This window comes from Sturnira hondurensis, unplaced genomic scaffold (genome assembly GCF_014824575.4).
Source record: "Sturnira hondurensis isolate 20B ecotype Veracruz unplaced genomic scaffold, ASM1482457v3 Scaffold0014302, whole genome shotgun sequence".
In the NCBI taxonomy this organism is placed as follows: domain Eukaryota; kingdom Metazoa; phylum Chordata; class Mammalia; order Chiroptera; family Phyllostomidae; genus Sturnira; species Sturnira hondurensis.
This window is the reverse complement of record NW_028086933.1, coordinates 7,102,827-7,118,958: the sequence shown is the minus strand read 5'-3', so window position 1 is coordinate 7,118,958 and position 16,132 is coordinate 7,102,827. Positions and strand designations below refer to the sequence as shown.

The following is a 16,132-nucleotide window of genomic DNA, read 5'->3' as shown; positions in this document are numbered from 1 at the left end:
TGTGCGACTTTGGGAATTTTAGTTTACTTAAATTCTCTAATTCTTAGTTTCCTTATCTTTAAGATAATTGTAAAAAACATGAGATAAAAGTATAAAAAATTTAATATCTGTACCTGGAATATAATAAAGTGCTAACATACAGCCATTATAGTTGCATATCTTTTACTTTTATCCAAGCATGATGGCATTATACAGATATAGCTTGAGACTAATAAAATCATAGTTCCTTATCGTAAGTGAACATCCATGAGAGACAAAAGACTATCTTTAATGATATAACCATTAAAACCCAGGGGAGAAAAGCTTATAAAACTTTAATTGCTTAAGTAAATACGTAGGAAATAACCCTTATCTCATTCCTCTACTGGAGTAGGAGAAACATCACAATCGTGGCTTTACCCTCCCCAAGGTCAACAGCCTATGCTGCTGCTACCAAGAAAAGGGAGGAAAAGAAAACTAAATGTTTCCAAAAATCAAGAAGAGAGTATTAAGGAAACAGTACTATGTTAGGAAGGAAGAGAATGAAAGAAATTGATTTTGAGTCGTGCTTTTCAGAAAAGCAAAGAGAAATTATTGGGAAGGAGCTTGAGCAATTCATTAAGGGCACATTTTCTGTACCCTCTCTTCCCACCCCACCCCCAGTCTCCCTCCACACTTTCTTTCTCTGATTAGAAAAGTTATTGAGATAACAGGAACCTGAATTACCAAGTCTGGAACCATGGTTTATAGTCACTTAAAAGACTGGCAAGCTGCCATTTATTTTAGCTACAAAAACTGAACAAGATAACATCACATGTTCAAGATGTTATTTCTTAAAATAGCGATTAAATGGCAAAACTAAAGTATGCCAATTAACACACTTCAGTATTCTTTTGATTTTTATATCATAATTGAATATAATATACAACTTTATTTTCCTATATATTTTAATCTGTTAGATAAATATTTCTGATTCAGTAGAGCTTCTTTGGTAGGAAAAAACTGCTGCTGTGATCTTGAACTAAGAGGTCAGAAAAAATGTAGGGAGATGAGAATAAATATGCATTCAATACCTCTGCATGTTTCCCTACATCCATTATCTCGGGAATAGTCACAACATCTCTGAACTTACATCAGCTCTATTTTTAAAAAAAATAAAAATAGAAGCCAGAGAAATTAAACACATTTCCAAAGTCACAGAACTCATAAAAATGGTTAGGTTAGCTAATATTTATTGCATTACCTCATCAATCCATAAAACCGTATAGGTTGGATGCTATTTATTCACTCAGTTTTAAAAATGAGAAAACAAGGTAAGTAACTGGTCTGGAGTCACAGACCTGGCAAGTGGATCTAATAACGTCAACCCACACAGTCTGCCCTCGAGTGCTTGCTCCTTCCCAACGCCATTCTGTCTGTCTTACAAGCCCCATTGAATTCATTCCTGACAAAGGGAAATGCTTAGAATGCAATTCTACACAGAGGTGGTGCTCAATGAATGTTATCATCAGACTGAATCTTTCTTGTTTTTTTTCCCCCCTAAAGAACTCATAATATAGGAAGGAGAATGAGTTTAGACTGTGTAATAATTTCCTGTCACTTCCTTTTCAGTTGGGTACTGTACTTCAAATGGTGACAGAATGGAAGTGTCATTATTCATTATTATTCCATTGATTCATCCCACAAATATTCTATGAGCCCTGGATTACAAGCCTACTGTTGAAATAAAACCACAAAGATGTCAACCATGGAATGAGGATTAATAATCTGCTAGCAAGGAATACTTCACCAGGCCCCAATAATTACAAGAGTAATTATTACTCTTGTAAATACAGCTCAAATACAGCTGTATTTTTTTATTACTTGAAATACAGCTCAAATCTTTTCTTTACTTTATGTTTATCTATATTTTGCTTGACTTCATGTAGTCCCCATAGGACCTATATGGGATAGGATGCTAAGTCTGCCTTCACAGGTGAGAGACAGTCATTTGGGGAAATCAGGGTGCTTGCTCAAGCTCACAGAACCTACACATCCTGACCCAAAGTCCATTGGTCTCTCCAAGGGCTGACAATTTCCTTGTAGTTGCATGAATTCAAAATTATTGCCAAATCAGAGAAATATATATTCTCCAGATCTGAGCCTGTTTCGCGACCCAGAATCCATTGACTGTAGGGAAGGCTGGGATTCAGGAGGAAGGACATTGCAACAAACACTACGACAAGCAGATACTTACACCCTGAATCTTTACCCAAAGGGAGCCACTGCGGTATTTAGGTAATAGTATACTGGGGTAAGCGGGATATGTTTTAAGCATCACTGGACACTGGATACAAGCTGACATTGTTATCTAGGAACCTAAAACATTTGCATCGTCTTCCCTTACACTGGGGTCATATAGAAGGTGCTCACATCATTAATGGGGGATCATGGCCCAGGTCTGGCTCACAGTGGATCTGCTGAGTCCACAGACTACCCAACAGTCATTTCCCCTAGTTGCTGATACTTAATTGGGGCACACATACATGTTAGTTAGCATAACCCCCTACATATTATTCTTTGGACAGCAGAGTAAGAGTTACCATGCTGGGGAAAGCCAAGTGGAAGCTCCGTAAGGCCATCATCATCACTACCACTAGCAGCCAAAACAGTAAATCAAGACCTGTATCTAGTTAACGGAAGACCATGAACTCATAGGAGAGGGAGAACAGGGTTAGCTATTGAAAGTTTCCAATACAATGAGCCAAATGAAAATCTATTCCACAAGTTTGTAAAGCTCTCTCCATTAGTACAGAAATTTTAAAATTTAATTTTGGGAGCTAGTTAATTTTGCATTTAATTTTCTTTCTACATATCCTTAGATATTCTCCCAATACAATCAAATGTATATAAACCTTAGACAATATCAGCTAATAGTTTTCTTTTAAAAAATTAATTTTTATCTCTAGGTAATGCAAATGTGATGCTATCACTCACTGTTTGTTAGTTTTTAGGTCAGTGAGAACTTGGGATAGGCACTCACAAAGGCTTTCTCTAGAAAACATGAGTAGGAGTAAATCCCTGCGAAATTTTAAATGGTAGGTCCAGAGTTTGGTGAAAATACCCAGATCATACCAATGGCATAATGATTTGATTTTTGCATATAAAAAGAATAATCCTAAAAGGAATTTTGTCCTAAAAGGAATAATTTGTCCTTTTGTCCTATTTTCTGAAAGGATTAATATCATTCATGCATAAATGCAAATATCTACATTTTAATTTTTATTATTTTAGATAAAAATACAAAATGATTATTCAGTATATTTATAGCTATATGTTCAAAACTGTATTAAGCTCTATAGGGAATATAAAATATTAAATATACACTATATGCTCTCAAAGAACTAACAAGTGACCTACTCATTTAGATTACTATCTGAATAGTACTGGGGCATGTAGTTAAATTTAAAATAAACTTTGAGTTCTAAAAGCACTGAAAACAACTTCAGAAAGGTAAAACAATCAGAATGTGGGTCAGACTGAGTGGCTCCAACCCCGCATGTCTTCCCTAAGTGGCTTTAGTTGGTCATTTCATGTCACCGAGCCGCACCCTCCCTCTCTGTAAAATAGGTTTTGTGAAGTTTAAATGAGATCAGGTAAAGCACTTAGTACAGACTCTGGCACACAGTAAGTACTCAGTGAATATTAGCTACTATATATTTCCTATTATTTATTATTGGGGAAATAGTCGCAAGTGAAAGAGAGGAATATTTTAGTAGTCAACAAACTAGGTTCTTTCAGACATTAAGAAAAAACTTCAAAGCTGGATGGAGTCCTTTTCAAACACCCCTCCCTCCCCCCCGCCCCGCCGCTCCTGCAAACACTGAGACTGGAGACACTGAACACCAGATACAATTAGTACAGTGCAATGAGAAAGCATATCCCCAGCGCCCAGCCCCCCCAAAACTCATAAGCCCTAAGCCCTCTACTTTTCCTAGCAAGATTGTCACCATATCCCACCACTCGGTTTTCTTCAATCTTGCCTTATCTTTAAAAAATGACCTGCTTTACAATCTGCTTCTTACTTCCACTGGGACTTTGTGACCCGGGTCCTGGCAACAGAGGGTGTAAAGCAGCAGGCTGTTTAGAACACAAAAAGCTCTGCAGGCCCTGCCTAACCGACCCATGAGAGGGACCACTTCCTAAGTCAGTGCAAAGTGACAGGTGTCAGTCACGCAAGTCAAATACTCTCCCCGTCCCTTTGCCTTTTTGGGTACTTTAGAGACAGTCACCGAAATGAAAAATCACCTGTGCCTGGAAAGAAAAACATCATGTGTGCTGTTAAAACACGTTTCTCCTTTCAAACATTTTGATGCCCTGGCAGACAGTTTGCTGAAGCAACAATTTTTGGTCAAGTGGCCGCTGGAAGCAAACTGTGACTGAACATCTTCACTCAACTTCTGTTAACTAAGTAATGAAGCTCACATTGCTAAAAGTAGGATTAGCTCCTGAAGCTGAGAAAGGTTACAGTGATCAGGTTTCTTACCTACAATGATGCCATAGGAAAAAAACAGAAAGTAGATATTAGGGGCAAAGCCGCTCAACATGAGGCCTCCGGCCACCATAAAGCCACTGAAGATCGTCACGGCTCTGGCTCCGAAAGACGAGACACAGAGGCTGCAGATGGGACCTAAAAAAAATAAAGGAAATCTTCACTTACTTAACAGCAATCTCCTTTTCACAATCATGTTACCCATCTCATCACAAACTTAAAATGATTCTCTCCATCTTAGAGTAACAACACTAACATAATAATGAACATCTGTGTATTTACCATGTGCTGGACACTGTGTGAATACTTCGAATAAACAGCCTCATCTCATTTTAACCTTACTGCCACCCTGAGAGGTCGACACTACTGTTATCCTCATTTTTTTTGTTGTTGTTAAGGAAATTAAGATTTGGGGATGGTAAGATCACATAGGTAAGAAATGAGGGTTCTGGAGTCAGACTTTCTTCAAACTTGAGCTCTACTCCTTTCTGGCTCTTTGATCTCAGGCAACTTATTTGATCTACGTGCTTCGATCTCTTCCTCTGAAAACTGAATGGATAACAGCAACCCCTCCCCATGTTACTGTGAAGACAAGTGAGAGCACAGATGTGAAGCTGGTCACGAGGCCTGGCACAAGTCAGTGCCCAATCAGCGCTCATTCTTCTGTGACGTGAGTGGCGGCAGCAGCAGCTGCAGAACAATCGCAGAGTAAAATCCCAGTTAGTCTGACTCCTGAGCCCACGGTCTGAACCCTCATATTCTGAGGACTTTTGTCTCCTGCCCGTCCCATGCACACTTCCTACCCAGAGTTCCTTCTCAGCACAACGCCAGTTATACTGTTGGTGATGAAAACAGACACGTTGATTGCCTGAATATGAACAACAGCGACCCTGTAGAGGGAAGAGGTGAGGGTGAGGTAGTTATTCTCCTCCTAGAGAACATTCTGGCAAGTGGGGCTAAATGGAAAAGCTCCCTATTCATCTGGGTAGAGGTCTGTCTGTACCACTGCCCTACATTCCCTATATAACCTGGAATCGGGGGAAGGAAGCCCACTACTGACTGCCAGGCAGAAGTGACCACTGCCAGGACTTGTTCTCTGCACAGGTGGGCAACTTCTCATGTAACAGCATTTAAGGGCTAGTGAAATTCTTTCCCACTAGCACTGTACCTAGAAAGCACCTATGACTGCAGAGTTTCGTATATTAGAAGCAAAAGGATATTTAGGGTTATTCAGTCTAACAGTCTCATTGACATGAAAGGAAACTAAAGCTTAGAGAAGTTGTCCAAGTCTAGTGTAGAAGAAAGAGCTCAGGATTTGGAAACAAAGAAAAGTATAGTGTAATTGAGTTGACCAAAAAACTTCCAATAATAAGGTACAAATTATTATCTCTAATTTTTAAAAAGCACAATCACCACACCCACCAGATGGCTAACAACAGACAATAGTGTTAGCAAGGATGTGGAACAAGGAGAATTCTTATAAACTGCTGGCATTTGTCTCCTAAAGCTTCTGAACACGGCACACTGTATAACCAAGAAGTTCCACTTCTATGTATACACCAAATAGAAACCAATAGATGCACCCAGTAAAAACACCTACCTCAAAAGTTACATACAGAAATGCTCACAGCACAACTATTCACAGTCACCAAAACCGAGAAACCCAGGTGATCAGCAGCAGTGGAATGTGTAAGTAAATTGGGTATCGATTATTGTGCAGCAACGACAGTGAATGTCAACCTACAACCACACAGAGCAACACAGACGTTCCTCACAAACACTGTGGAGTGAAGGACACCAAACACCAAAAAGTACACATCATATAATTACCATTATAAAAAGTACCCCCCAAAAGACAGTACCAATCTACGACTGAAGGGCAGGATAGTGGCTGTGTTTGGTAGGAGCCGAGGCGTTATAACTGGAAGAGAGGAGAGCCCAACTTCCAGGGCCCTGAGAACTTTCTGCTTCTTCATGTAGATGTGCTCACTTCGTGGGTGTATTCAGTGTGTGAACATCTCACTGGGCTATACACTCTCATGATATATACTCTTCTATGTACATATTTTTTCTTTTTACTTCGATTTTAAAATGTTTTAAGAAACCTCAAATGCAGAAACGATGTGGTGTGCGCGCAGTCTCACTGTAAGAGGCAGAGCCAGCACACAGAGACCCCAAGCCCAGCGCTCTTGCCAATCACAGCAGTCACCCTACTCCACGGTTTCCCCTCCCACAGTTTCGGCCACCCTCAGTCAACCGTGGCCTGAAAACATTACAAGGAAATTTCCAGAAACAAACAATGTATACACTTTCAATTGTATGCCACTCTGAGTAACATAATGAAATCTCTCGCCACCCCGCTTTGTCCCACTGAGGGTCTGGACCGACCCTTTGTCCAGGGCTTCCACGGTGCATGCTCTCCATGAGCACACACATTAGGCACTTAGAGCCATCTCGGTTATCAGATGGCTGACTCAGTGCCGTAGCTCCCGTGTTCAAGTAACCCTATTTTTGTAATAATGACCCCAAAGCTATCCATATAGCTATTCTTACAGTATATTGTTATAATTGCTCTATTTTATCATTAGTTGCTGCTATCTTTCAATGTGCCTAATTTGTAAACAAAACTTTATTATAGCTATGCATGTATAGAAAAAACATAGTATAAATAGGGTTTGATGCTGTCTGCAGTTCCAGGTATCCAGTGGGTGTCTTAGAACATGTCCACTGCAAATGGGGGGGGGGGTCTTCTGTACCAGGGAATCCCTTAAGAGCACATTTAAGAGCAGGTTATGATCACTGAGACAGCATATAGCTCTCAGNGCTCCCGTGTTCAAGTAACCCTATTATTGTAATAATGACCCCAAAGCTATCCATATAGCTATTCTTACAGTATATTGTTATAATTGCTCTATTTTATCATTAGTTGCTGCTATCTTTCAATGTGCCTAATTTGTAAACAAAACTTTATTATAGCTATGCATGTATAGAAAAAACATAGTATAAATAGGGTTTGATGCTGTCTGCAGTTCCAGGCATCCAGTGGGAGTCTTAGAACATGTCTACTGCAAATGGGGGGGGTCTACTGTACCAGGGAATCCCTTAAGAGCACATTTAAGAGCAGGTTATGATCACTGAGACAGCATATAGCTCTCGGGGCCTGTGGCTCTCTCACATTCCTCCCTGGTCATGAACTGGCCCCCGCATTTCAGGTCCTCTCTAGTGTGAGTCAGTACAGAAGAGTACACAGATATATTTATATGACAAATGGGAATATTCTGTGCCAGTGTTTTAAAGGGAAAATATATCTGAAATACCAAACTTTTCCAACACTTTAGCTGTCTGTATACCCAGTGGAACATAATTTAGATACTTCAAAGATAGAAATGATTTTAAGATTCAAATCTCCTAACTGGTTGTCTGACAGCATAAAGGCAAGCCCCTTCTCTGTTGTTTACCAAATTGCACTGGCGTGGAGAGTCAGTGTTTACAAATGTAACCAGCACAATGGAATTAAAACACAGAGATTATTCCTGGAACACTTGAAAAGTCTCCAGCTTCATCCTAAAAGTAAGACTTCAAATCTATGCTCCTTCATGCATATTATTAACTCCACAAGGAAATCTAAAGTTTGGGAAGTTAGGGTGGGGATGAAGGGTAATAATTTCCATAGCATACACAACCAAGCCCACTGTTTTATAAATACATAATTTATTATCAATTATCTAATAAAAATTCTTAAAGCATTTTTCCTGTTACATGAATCTTTGGAAAAAGTTAAGCTTAAGAAAAAAGTGAGTAGAAATTCTCTGACAGATGAAAACAGCAAATTGAAAACTGCTTTTAAGAAATTCTCTATTTTCACACTGCCACCTGCTGCTTACTTAGAGAAAAACTAACATTTTTTAAATTTATTTTTATTTAGGTGTAGTTGGTACACAATCTTATATTGGTTATATTAGTTTCAAGTGTATAGTACAGTGATTCAGCATTTTGAAACCTTAAAATATTATTACCTCACTAACCCTGGTAATCATCTGCCACTGTGTAAACTTATCACAACAGTCTTGACTCTATTCCCCTTTCCCTCTTCACCCGTTCCCCCACGCACTCCCTTCTGGAAACCATTCCTTTGGGATTTGTTTCTACAAGACTCTTCCTATTTTGTTTATTTATTTTGTTTTGTTTTTAGATTCCACATGCAAGTGAAACCATATGGTATTCATCTTTGACTTATTTCTCTCATCACATATGTTCTAGGTCCATCCATGTTGTCACAAATGGCAACATTTTCCTTCTTCTTCATTGCTGCATAATATTCCATTGCATATATCTATCATATCTTCTTTATCCATTCATCTATCAGTAGACATCTGGGTTGCTTCCATAACTTGGCTTTTATAAATAATGTTGCAACATAGGGGTGCATATATCTTTTCAAATTACTGTTCTCATTTTCTTTGAATAAATACTGTGGAATTTCTGGGTAGTATGATATATAACTTTTAGTTTTTGAGGAATCTGCATACTGTTTTCCACAGAGTCTGCACCAGTTTTCAGTCTGAGCAGCAGTGCACAAGAGTTCCCTTTTCTCTTCATCCTCTCTAACACACGTTATTTGTTGACTTTTTGATACTAGCCATTGTGATGGGTGTGAGGTGGAATTCCATTGTGGTTTTGTTTAGCATATCTCTGATGACTAGTGATTTTGAGCATCTTTTCATATGTCTCTTGGCCGCCTGTATGTCCTCTTTGGAGAAATTTCTTTTCAGGTCCTCTACCCATTTTTTGATCAGATTGTTCACTTTTTGTTATTGGGTTGTATGAGTTTATTATATATTTTGCATACCAATGCCATATCAGATATATATCATTTATGAATAAAATCTCCCAATCAGTATGGTTTCCTTCACTGTATATAGGCTTTTTAGTTTGATGTAGTCCCATCTGTTTATTTTTTTCTTTTGTTTCCCTTGCTTAAGGGGACATTTCCAAAAAGATATTACTCAGACAGTTAGGTAGTTTACTTCCTATTTTCTTCTATCAGTTTTATCCTTTCAAGTCTTACATTTAAGTCTTTAACCCATTTTGAATTTATTTTTGTATATGGTATAAGAGAATGGTGCTGTTTTTTAGTGTTCCTGTTGTTGTTGTTATTTTGCGTGTACCTATCCAAGTTTCCCAACAGCACTTGTTGAAGAAATTGTCATTACTCTAGTTTATATTTTTACCACCTTTGTCATAGGTTAGTTGACCATATAAGCAAGGGTTTATTTCTTGGCTCTCTATTCTGTTCCATTGATCACTGTGTCTGTTTTTATGCCAGTATCATACTATTTTGACTGCTACAACTTTGTAGTATAGTTTAAGATCAGGGAGCATAATAGCTCCAACTTTGTTCTTTGTCAAGATTGCTTTGGCTATTTTGCATCTTTCATGGTTCCATATACATTTTAGGAGTATTTGTTCTAGTTTTGAGAAGAATGACATTGGTAGTTTGATAGTAAGTGCATTAAATCTTTAAATTGCTTTGGGTTGTACATTCTTTTTAACAATACTAATTCTTTCTATCCATGAGCATGATATATTCTTTCATTTATTTGTTTCGTTTTCAATTTCTTTCTTCAATGTCTTATAGTTTTCAGAGTAGAGGTCTTTTCTATCCTTGGTTAAGTTTATTTGTAGGCATTTTATTCTCTTTGACACAACTGTGAATGGAATTGGTTTCTTTATTTATCCTTCTGATTGTCTGTTATTAATATACTGGAACGCAACAGGAAAACCTGGCATCCTTTGTCTAATCCAGGAAGCAAACCAGAAGGCAAAACGAACATATATCAAAACCTAATGACACGAGCACTAAACACCAAAAGAAAGGTCCAAATTGTGTGTTTTTGGATTTCAGAAAAGGGAGATCACCATGCACCAAGGAACTGAGCCTTGAACTGGGCCATGAAATGGGATTATGACCACAAAGGGGGTGAAAATATGTTCTAACGGTGGGAACAGGAACCTAATGTGGTTTTCCAATCTGTAATTGTCATTAGACAGCTCTGGGAAAGTAATAATTCCCTTTGTGGAGTCAATGAACTTCTATGCCCTTCTGTCTTCCAAAAAGCTGCCGAGTCCCAAAAGTGGTAGGATGACCAGGCCTGCGGCACTGAAGCCGTAAGTGAGCTGACAGTAGGGTGAAAAATAAAACACAGCAGTAACCAGGCTGTGTGACTCCAACAGAACAAGGATTTCCCAGCAGAGCAGAGTGGGCCCATGAGAGTCCTACCCCTTCACCTACAGTGCAGGGAGCCAAACAAAAGAGCAGGTTCCTCAGTCCTGCCTCCCTGAGACCAGGAATTTTAAGTCCATCATCTTCCTGAGGAAGAGAAAGGCACTAACGAGCCTCGTCCACTCAAATCCTTGATTCCATGTGTAGTATTGTCTGCCTTGCTTGTTGGTTGATTTGGCAGAATTCTATAGAGATGGAGAAAAGCTTAACCAAAACCTGCCATACTTCTCACCAATCCCGGAACTGCCTAACACACTGTGAACTGGCCACTGGAACAGAATCCTTGTAGGAGGGAGAATTTCAGTCCTGCTCCAAAGAGGTAACAGTGCTTGGGCGTAAAATCATAAAGATATAATCATACCCAGCTCTGCCAGCACTCACAGCTCATTCAGCAAGCCTGCTGGCTATACTGACTCACTAGATTAACCTGGGGATAGATTTACTGACTCAGTAATTTGAAGGCCTTTGGAGAAACAAAAGATCTCCCTGAAGTTTCAGTAACTCTGTTGTCTGAAAAACGGCCCCACCCTTCTTGAACTAGTTCAATCAGCTTTCATTCCTTCTGTATCATTCAGGTTTCAGCCAGAGAAACAGAACCAGAAGAAGACATACAGCTATTAAGAGATTTACTACAAGGAACTGACTTATGTGACTGTGGGATCTGGCTAGGCAAGTACAACATCCACAGTGCAAGATGCAAACAAAGGCAGATCAAAACTCATTGGCACAGGCTGAATTACAGCCCACAGGCAGAAGTTCTTCTTCTGGAAAAGTTCATCTCTTCTTTTTTTGTCCTTTCTACAGATTGAACTGGGCCCACCCAGATTACGTAGGATAACTGGCCTTTCTTAAAGTCAACTGATTATGGAGTTTGAGCACACCTACAAAATACCTTCACAGTGACACCTACATTAGTGTTCCAATAACTGGGAACGTTGCCTAGCCACGTTGACACTGACCATCACACCTCCCAACAGTCACAATCTCTGCTTCCCCAGACAAATTGCCTCCACCAGAATGCGCCACCTGCAGTGCAGAGTCCAAGCCTTTGCAGACAAGGACTCTGCCTGGCCAGCCTTCTCCACAACCACCAACCTCACACAGCCCATCCTCCCACATGTCCCACCTAGCTCTACAAAACTCCAAAACTGCCTTGTCCTTGAAATGCTCCTTGGTATTTGTGATGTCTCAAATTACCAGTATTTTTTCTATCTCTTCTATGAGACTACAAATCCCCTAAAAAGCAGATGATGCCTTCTATGGTTGCATCCCTAACACAGGGGAGAGGAGACTGTGTGGGCAGATATAATGACAGTGAGCTTGTTCTCAATGTAAAACCCAGGAAGGCAGGCTGCTTGATACTCAGCTTTATGCATCCCAAGGATCATCTGCACCAACAATTTAGGCCAGAGGAAGAAGTGTATTCTCCTTAACTACTCAAGTTTCAAAGAGAAGGGATTAAGATTATGAAGAACGTAAAGTTTAAAACTGCATGTCTTTTTAGAGTTTTAAGATGCTACTCAGAGCTGCAGTCCAAATCTAGGTTTGTCAGAGACAAGTGTTGGGCCTTTAAATTCCATATATTTAGACACAATCTTGACAAAGTTCCAGCTCTCCCTCCTGTCCACTCCCCTAGAAATGCCTTTGACTTTCACCCTGAAGGGATCCTTTCATTTGTAGATTCTTTAGCACTGCTTAGGAAAGTAATTTTATTTGTGAGTGATTCTGGTCTTCTAATAACCAATGTTTGTTGAGCACTTACCATGTGCCAAGTAGCATCTCAGCTGTTCTATGCAACAATCATATCAGGTAAGTACTTTTATGATCTCCAATTTAAAGATGAAGAACAGGCTGAACAGGTTAGAAAGACCTGGACTTGGGTGCCATGTCCTCTTAGAGAATGGGCTTCCGATTGGGTAGGTCACTAACCCTTGAGGACAATAATGCCCATCTCAGCGCACTGTTTTCAGGGCCAACTAAGATCAAGAAAGTGAAAGTGGCTGGAAGGAGCCAGGCACACAAAGGGCACTTAGTGAACATAAGGGGCACATGCAGGAAAAACAGAATTTGGATGTTGCTTGTCAATTGTAATTATTCTGCTGTGCCTTGATCAACTATAAAGTTCCATAGGTCACATCAAAGATGGCAGCTATCATGCCTTCCCAGGACAAAACTGAGTTAAGAAAATAACTCATTTTTCTCAGACATGACTCAGCCTGCCTGCATTAGAATCACCTGGGGAACTAGTTAAACGAAGACTCCTGGGTCCACCCGCATTGCCACAGCACTCATGGATGGGTGGCAAATTGGCTTTTTAGACAAGCTTGAGTAATGCATACATACATGTGAATTTAAGAGCAACTGTATATATTTTCACATATATGTAAGGCTCATATTCTATCAAAAAGATGTATACATATGGACACATATGTATACACACATGCATACATTATATTTTATCAAAAAAGGACACAAAGATGTCCATTTATATGCATTTTTCAGCAGAGCCCCAGCAGGAAAAGGACTGCGGGGCACCATTTATTTTCTATGATTTACATGGTATAAACAGTGCCACACACAAGCAGAAACATACAGTAATTCTCTCTATAAAGAAGTCTAAGCAAATCATGCAACAAGGGATTATCAAAAAGCAAATATTAAAATCTAAATAGAGGGAGCTGAAACCAGTTATATTTCCCAACGGAAATCACTTTTGGGGATTTAAAAAAATTCCCATATCTGGGCACTGTTGTAGACTGACTGACACGCAATGCCTAAGGGTCAAATCCAGGTGATTACACGCTGAAATTTCTCTATAGATGATTCTAATGATCCCTCTGGTTAAGAACCACTGATAACCATCTGAGTCACCAATACAAGATAGACTTTTCCCATTTCCAAGGTATTGATCTGTTTGTTTCTCTGTGGAACAGTTTTCAACAAAGTAAAGGGTTAATGTGATTCACACTCTTGTAGACACCTCTTGCTCATACTACATGACCATCATTTTCAGGATTTTTGCTTTAATTCATGCTATGAAGAACCAAGGGAAGCCAACACCACATGTGTTGGGTGGACACCAACCAAGGGCACACACATATAAGTGGTAGCTCTTCATTTCTCACCATTTCCTCATTCTTGAACCCCTGGTCTCCTTATTCTATGCTTATCTTCAAAAGCTTTCATTAGCTGGTCCACCTCATGTAGCTGATGACATGAAAGTTAAGTGATTTGCACAAGTTCCCTCAGCTAAATAGTAGTACAGCCAGGACGTGACTTTGTCTTTGACTTAAGACCAATGCTCCCCACCTCCCAGTACTTGTTGTCTCCCCTGAAGTTCAGTGGGATGCTCTCTCCATCTAACCTCAGGCAGGGCTCACTTCACAAGGCTGTGGTCTATGCAATTGCATAGGGCTGAGCCCTCAGTAACAGGGCCACACACTCGATGAACTACCTGTTCTGTTGCTGTCTTGAATTCCTAATTTTTTTTTTAACAAGGGGCCCTGCTTCTCTTTTCCTTTTTTGCACTGGGGCCGATCTTATGCAGCCAATCTTACCTACAAGAAAGGGGACTGTTCCTGGCCCTTGAGACAGAATGAACTTAAAGTATAGAACTGCAATTCAGTGTTCAGAGTTTTGGTCTCAGCTCTGACCATCAGTGCATTTACATTTCTGTTTAACTTATTTGCTGATAGAAATGATGACCAACTGGAGAACATAAAAAACATTTCTCCCTTTCACATTAGATCATTTTCTCAAAAAAAGATACTTTCAACCTCCTGTATTAACATATCAATGATCATCCATTTGTACCGTGCAGTTTTACAAACAATTCACATTTTGAAAAACCCTTTCAGAGGAGATCATGCACATTCATGATGGTAAAGCATCAACCGGAAGTCACTGTTTTTGTTTTGTTCTGTTTTGTTTTTGTTTTTTGTTTTGTTTTAAGAAGTCCCCCTAAGTATTCAGGGAAAATAACATTTTAAAAAAGGAATGGCTTATTCATTTTTTTTCATGAAATTATTTTAGAGCTGAAAAGCACCTTACAAATCTCCACATTCAATGTCCTTACTTTCTCCCTAAGAATAGAGATTGTGCGCAACAAATCACGTCAAGTTCAGAGCACAGAGGGAAAGAGAGACTCCCAGGCCAATGACTGAACCTACATCAATGCTTTAACACACCTGTAAATTGTGCCAACAAAGTTACAGTGATAATCACTAAATATTACCGCAGAGTTGAAACAATTACTCCAGAAATTGAAGTGTCATATGATTTTACATCTTAAAATGAAAATGAAAACCCCTCTGCTGTTCTCTGTAAAGATGATAGACATCACCATTATATAAGATGGAAACACTCGTCAAACGTATTACTTTTAGAGACATTATATGAAGGTCACACAGAACACATCACATATATCTTATAAATAACATTATATCAAAATCCTTAATAGCACCATCATTGTGAGAAGGGATTATTACCCTTTGCCGTGTAAACTTTTTTGTAGAGGTGACACAAATGTAGGATATGTGATTTGATCTGAAGTGGAGAGACATAATTATGAACCATGTAAGAATTTCTTACAGGACTTCTGCTTATCATTTGGTCCTTGGGTCACAGCATTCAGTGGACATAGCCAAGTCACCACTCTCTTTTTTCTGGATTGTTCTCACTCATGCAAGTATGTCTCTCACTAGACTGTGAGCCTCTTAAGGCCAGGAATGATGTGTTTGCCATCCATCTTTTCATATTCAGCATCTAGCACACTGCCTTGCACACAGTAGCAAATAAATATATAAAGACATGAATGAATGAATGAACATCCTATGCAATTTCTGTATTTTCAATTTATTACAGTGAGAGAGTGGTTCTATAATCTCAACCAAGGCAAGAGAATGTGTTATGCTTTAAAGACAAATAGCCTACTATGTTTTGCACAGTGTGAGGATGCAACAAATATAATCAAATGACTAATGAGTGACTAAAATAAATTTATCCACTTACTTGCCAGCAAGCCAACTCCACTCGCAAGGGATCCGACCCAGGCTGTTTTTCCTTTTCCTTCACCAAAGGCATCCAGCCATTCTACGTACAAGACCCCAACTGCTACCGGGGATCCATAACACAGAAACTGAGTGAAGAAGGAGACAACCACGATCACCCAGCCCCATCCGCCGTCAGGCGACTTCTTAATTTCCATTGCGAGGGATCAAGGTGCTTCTCTGAGGGTCTTGAACAAAAACAAACAGAAAAGAAAAGCATGTTTAGAGTGCGGCAGGGCACAGTATTTTGGATTAAAAAGATCTTCGAAATTAAAACATAAAAGACATTTT

General features: G+C 39.3%; 1 protein-coding gene across 1 annotated transcript in view; it reads right to left on the bottom strand.

Moving 5' to 3' along the window:
• SLC16A9 (solute carrier family 16 member 9) overlaps window positions 1-16,132 on the bottom strand; it is a 63,523-nt gene that overhangs the window by 16,617 nt on the left and 30,774 nt on the right. The window contains exons 2-3 of the mRNA XM_037062739.1: window positions 15,804-16,029; window positions 4,505-4,648 (exon numbers count right to left, since the gene is read on the bottom strand). Coding sequence (XP_036918634.1) covers window positions 4,505-4,648; window positions 15,804-15,999 — 340 coding nt within the window. The 5' untranslated portion in view covers window positions 16,000-16,029. The remainder of the gene's footprint in view (window positions 1-4,504; window positions 4,649-15,803; window positions 16,030-16,132) is intronic.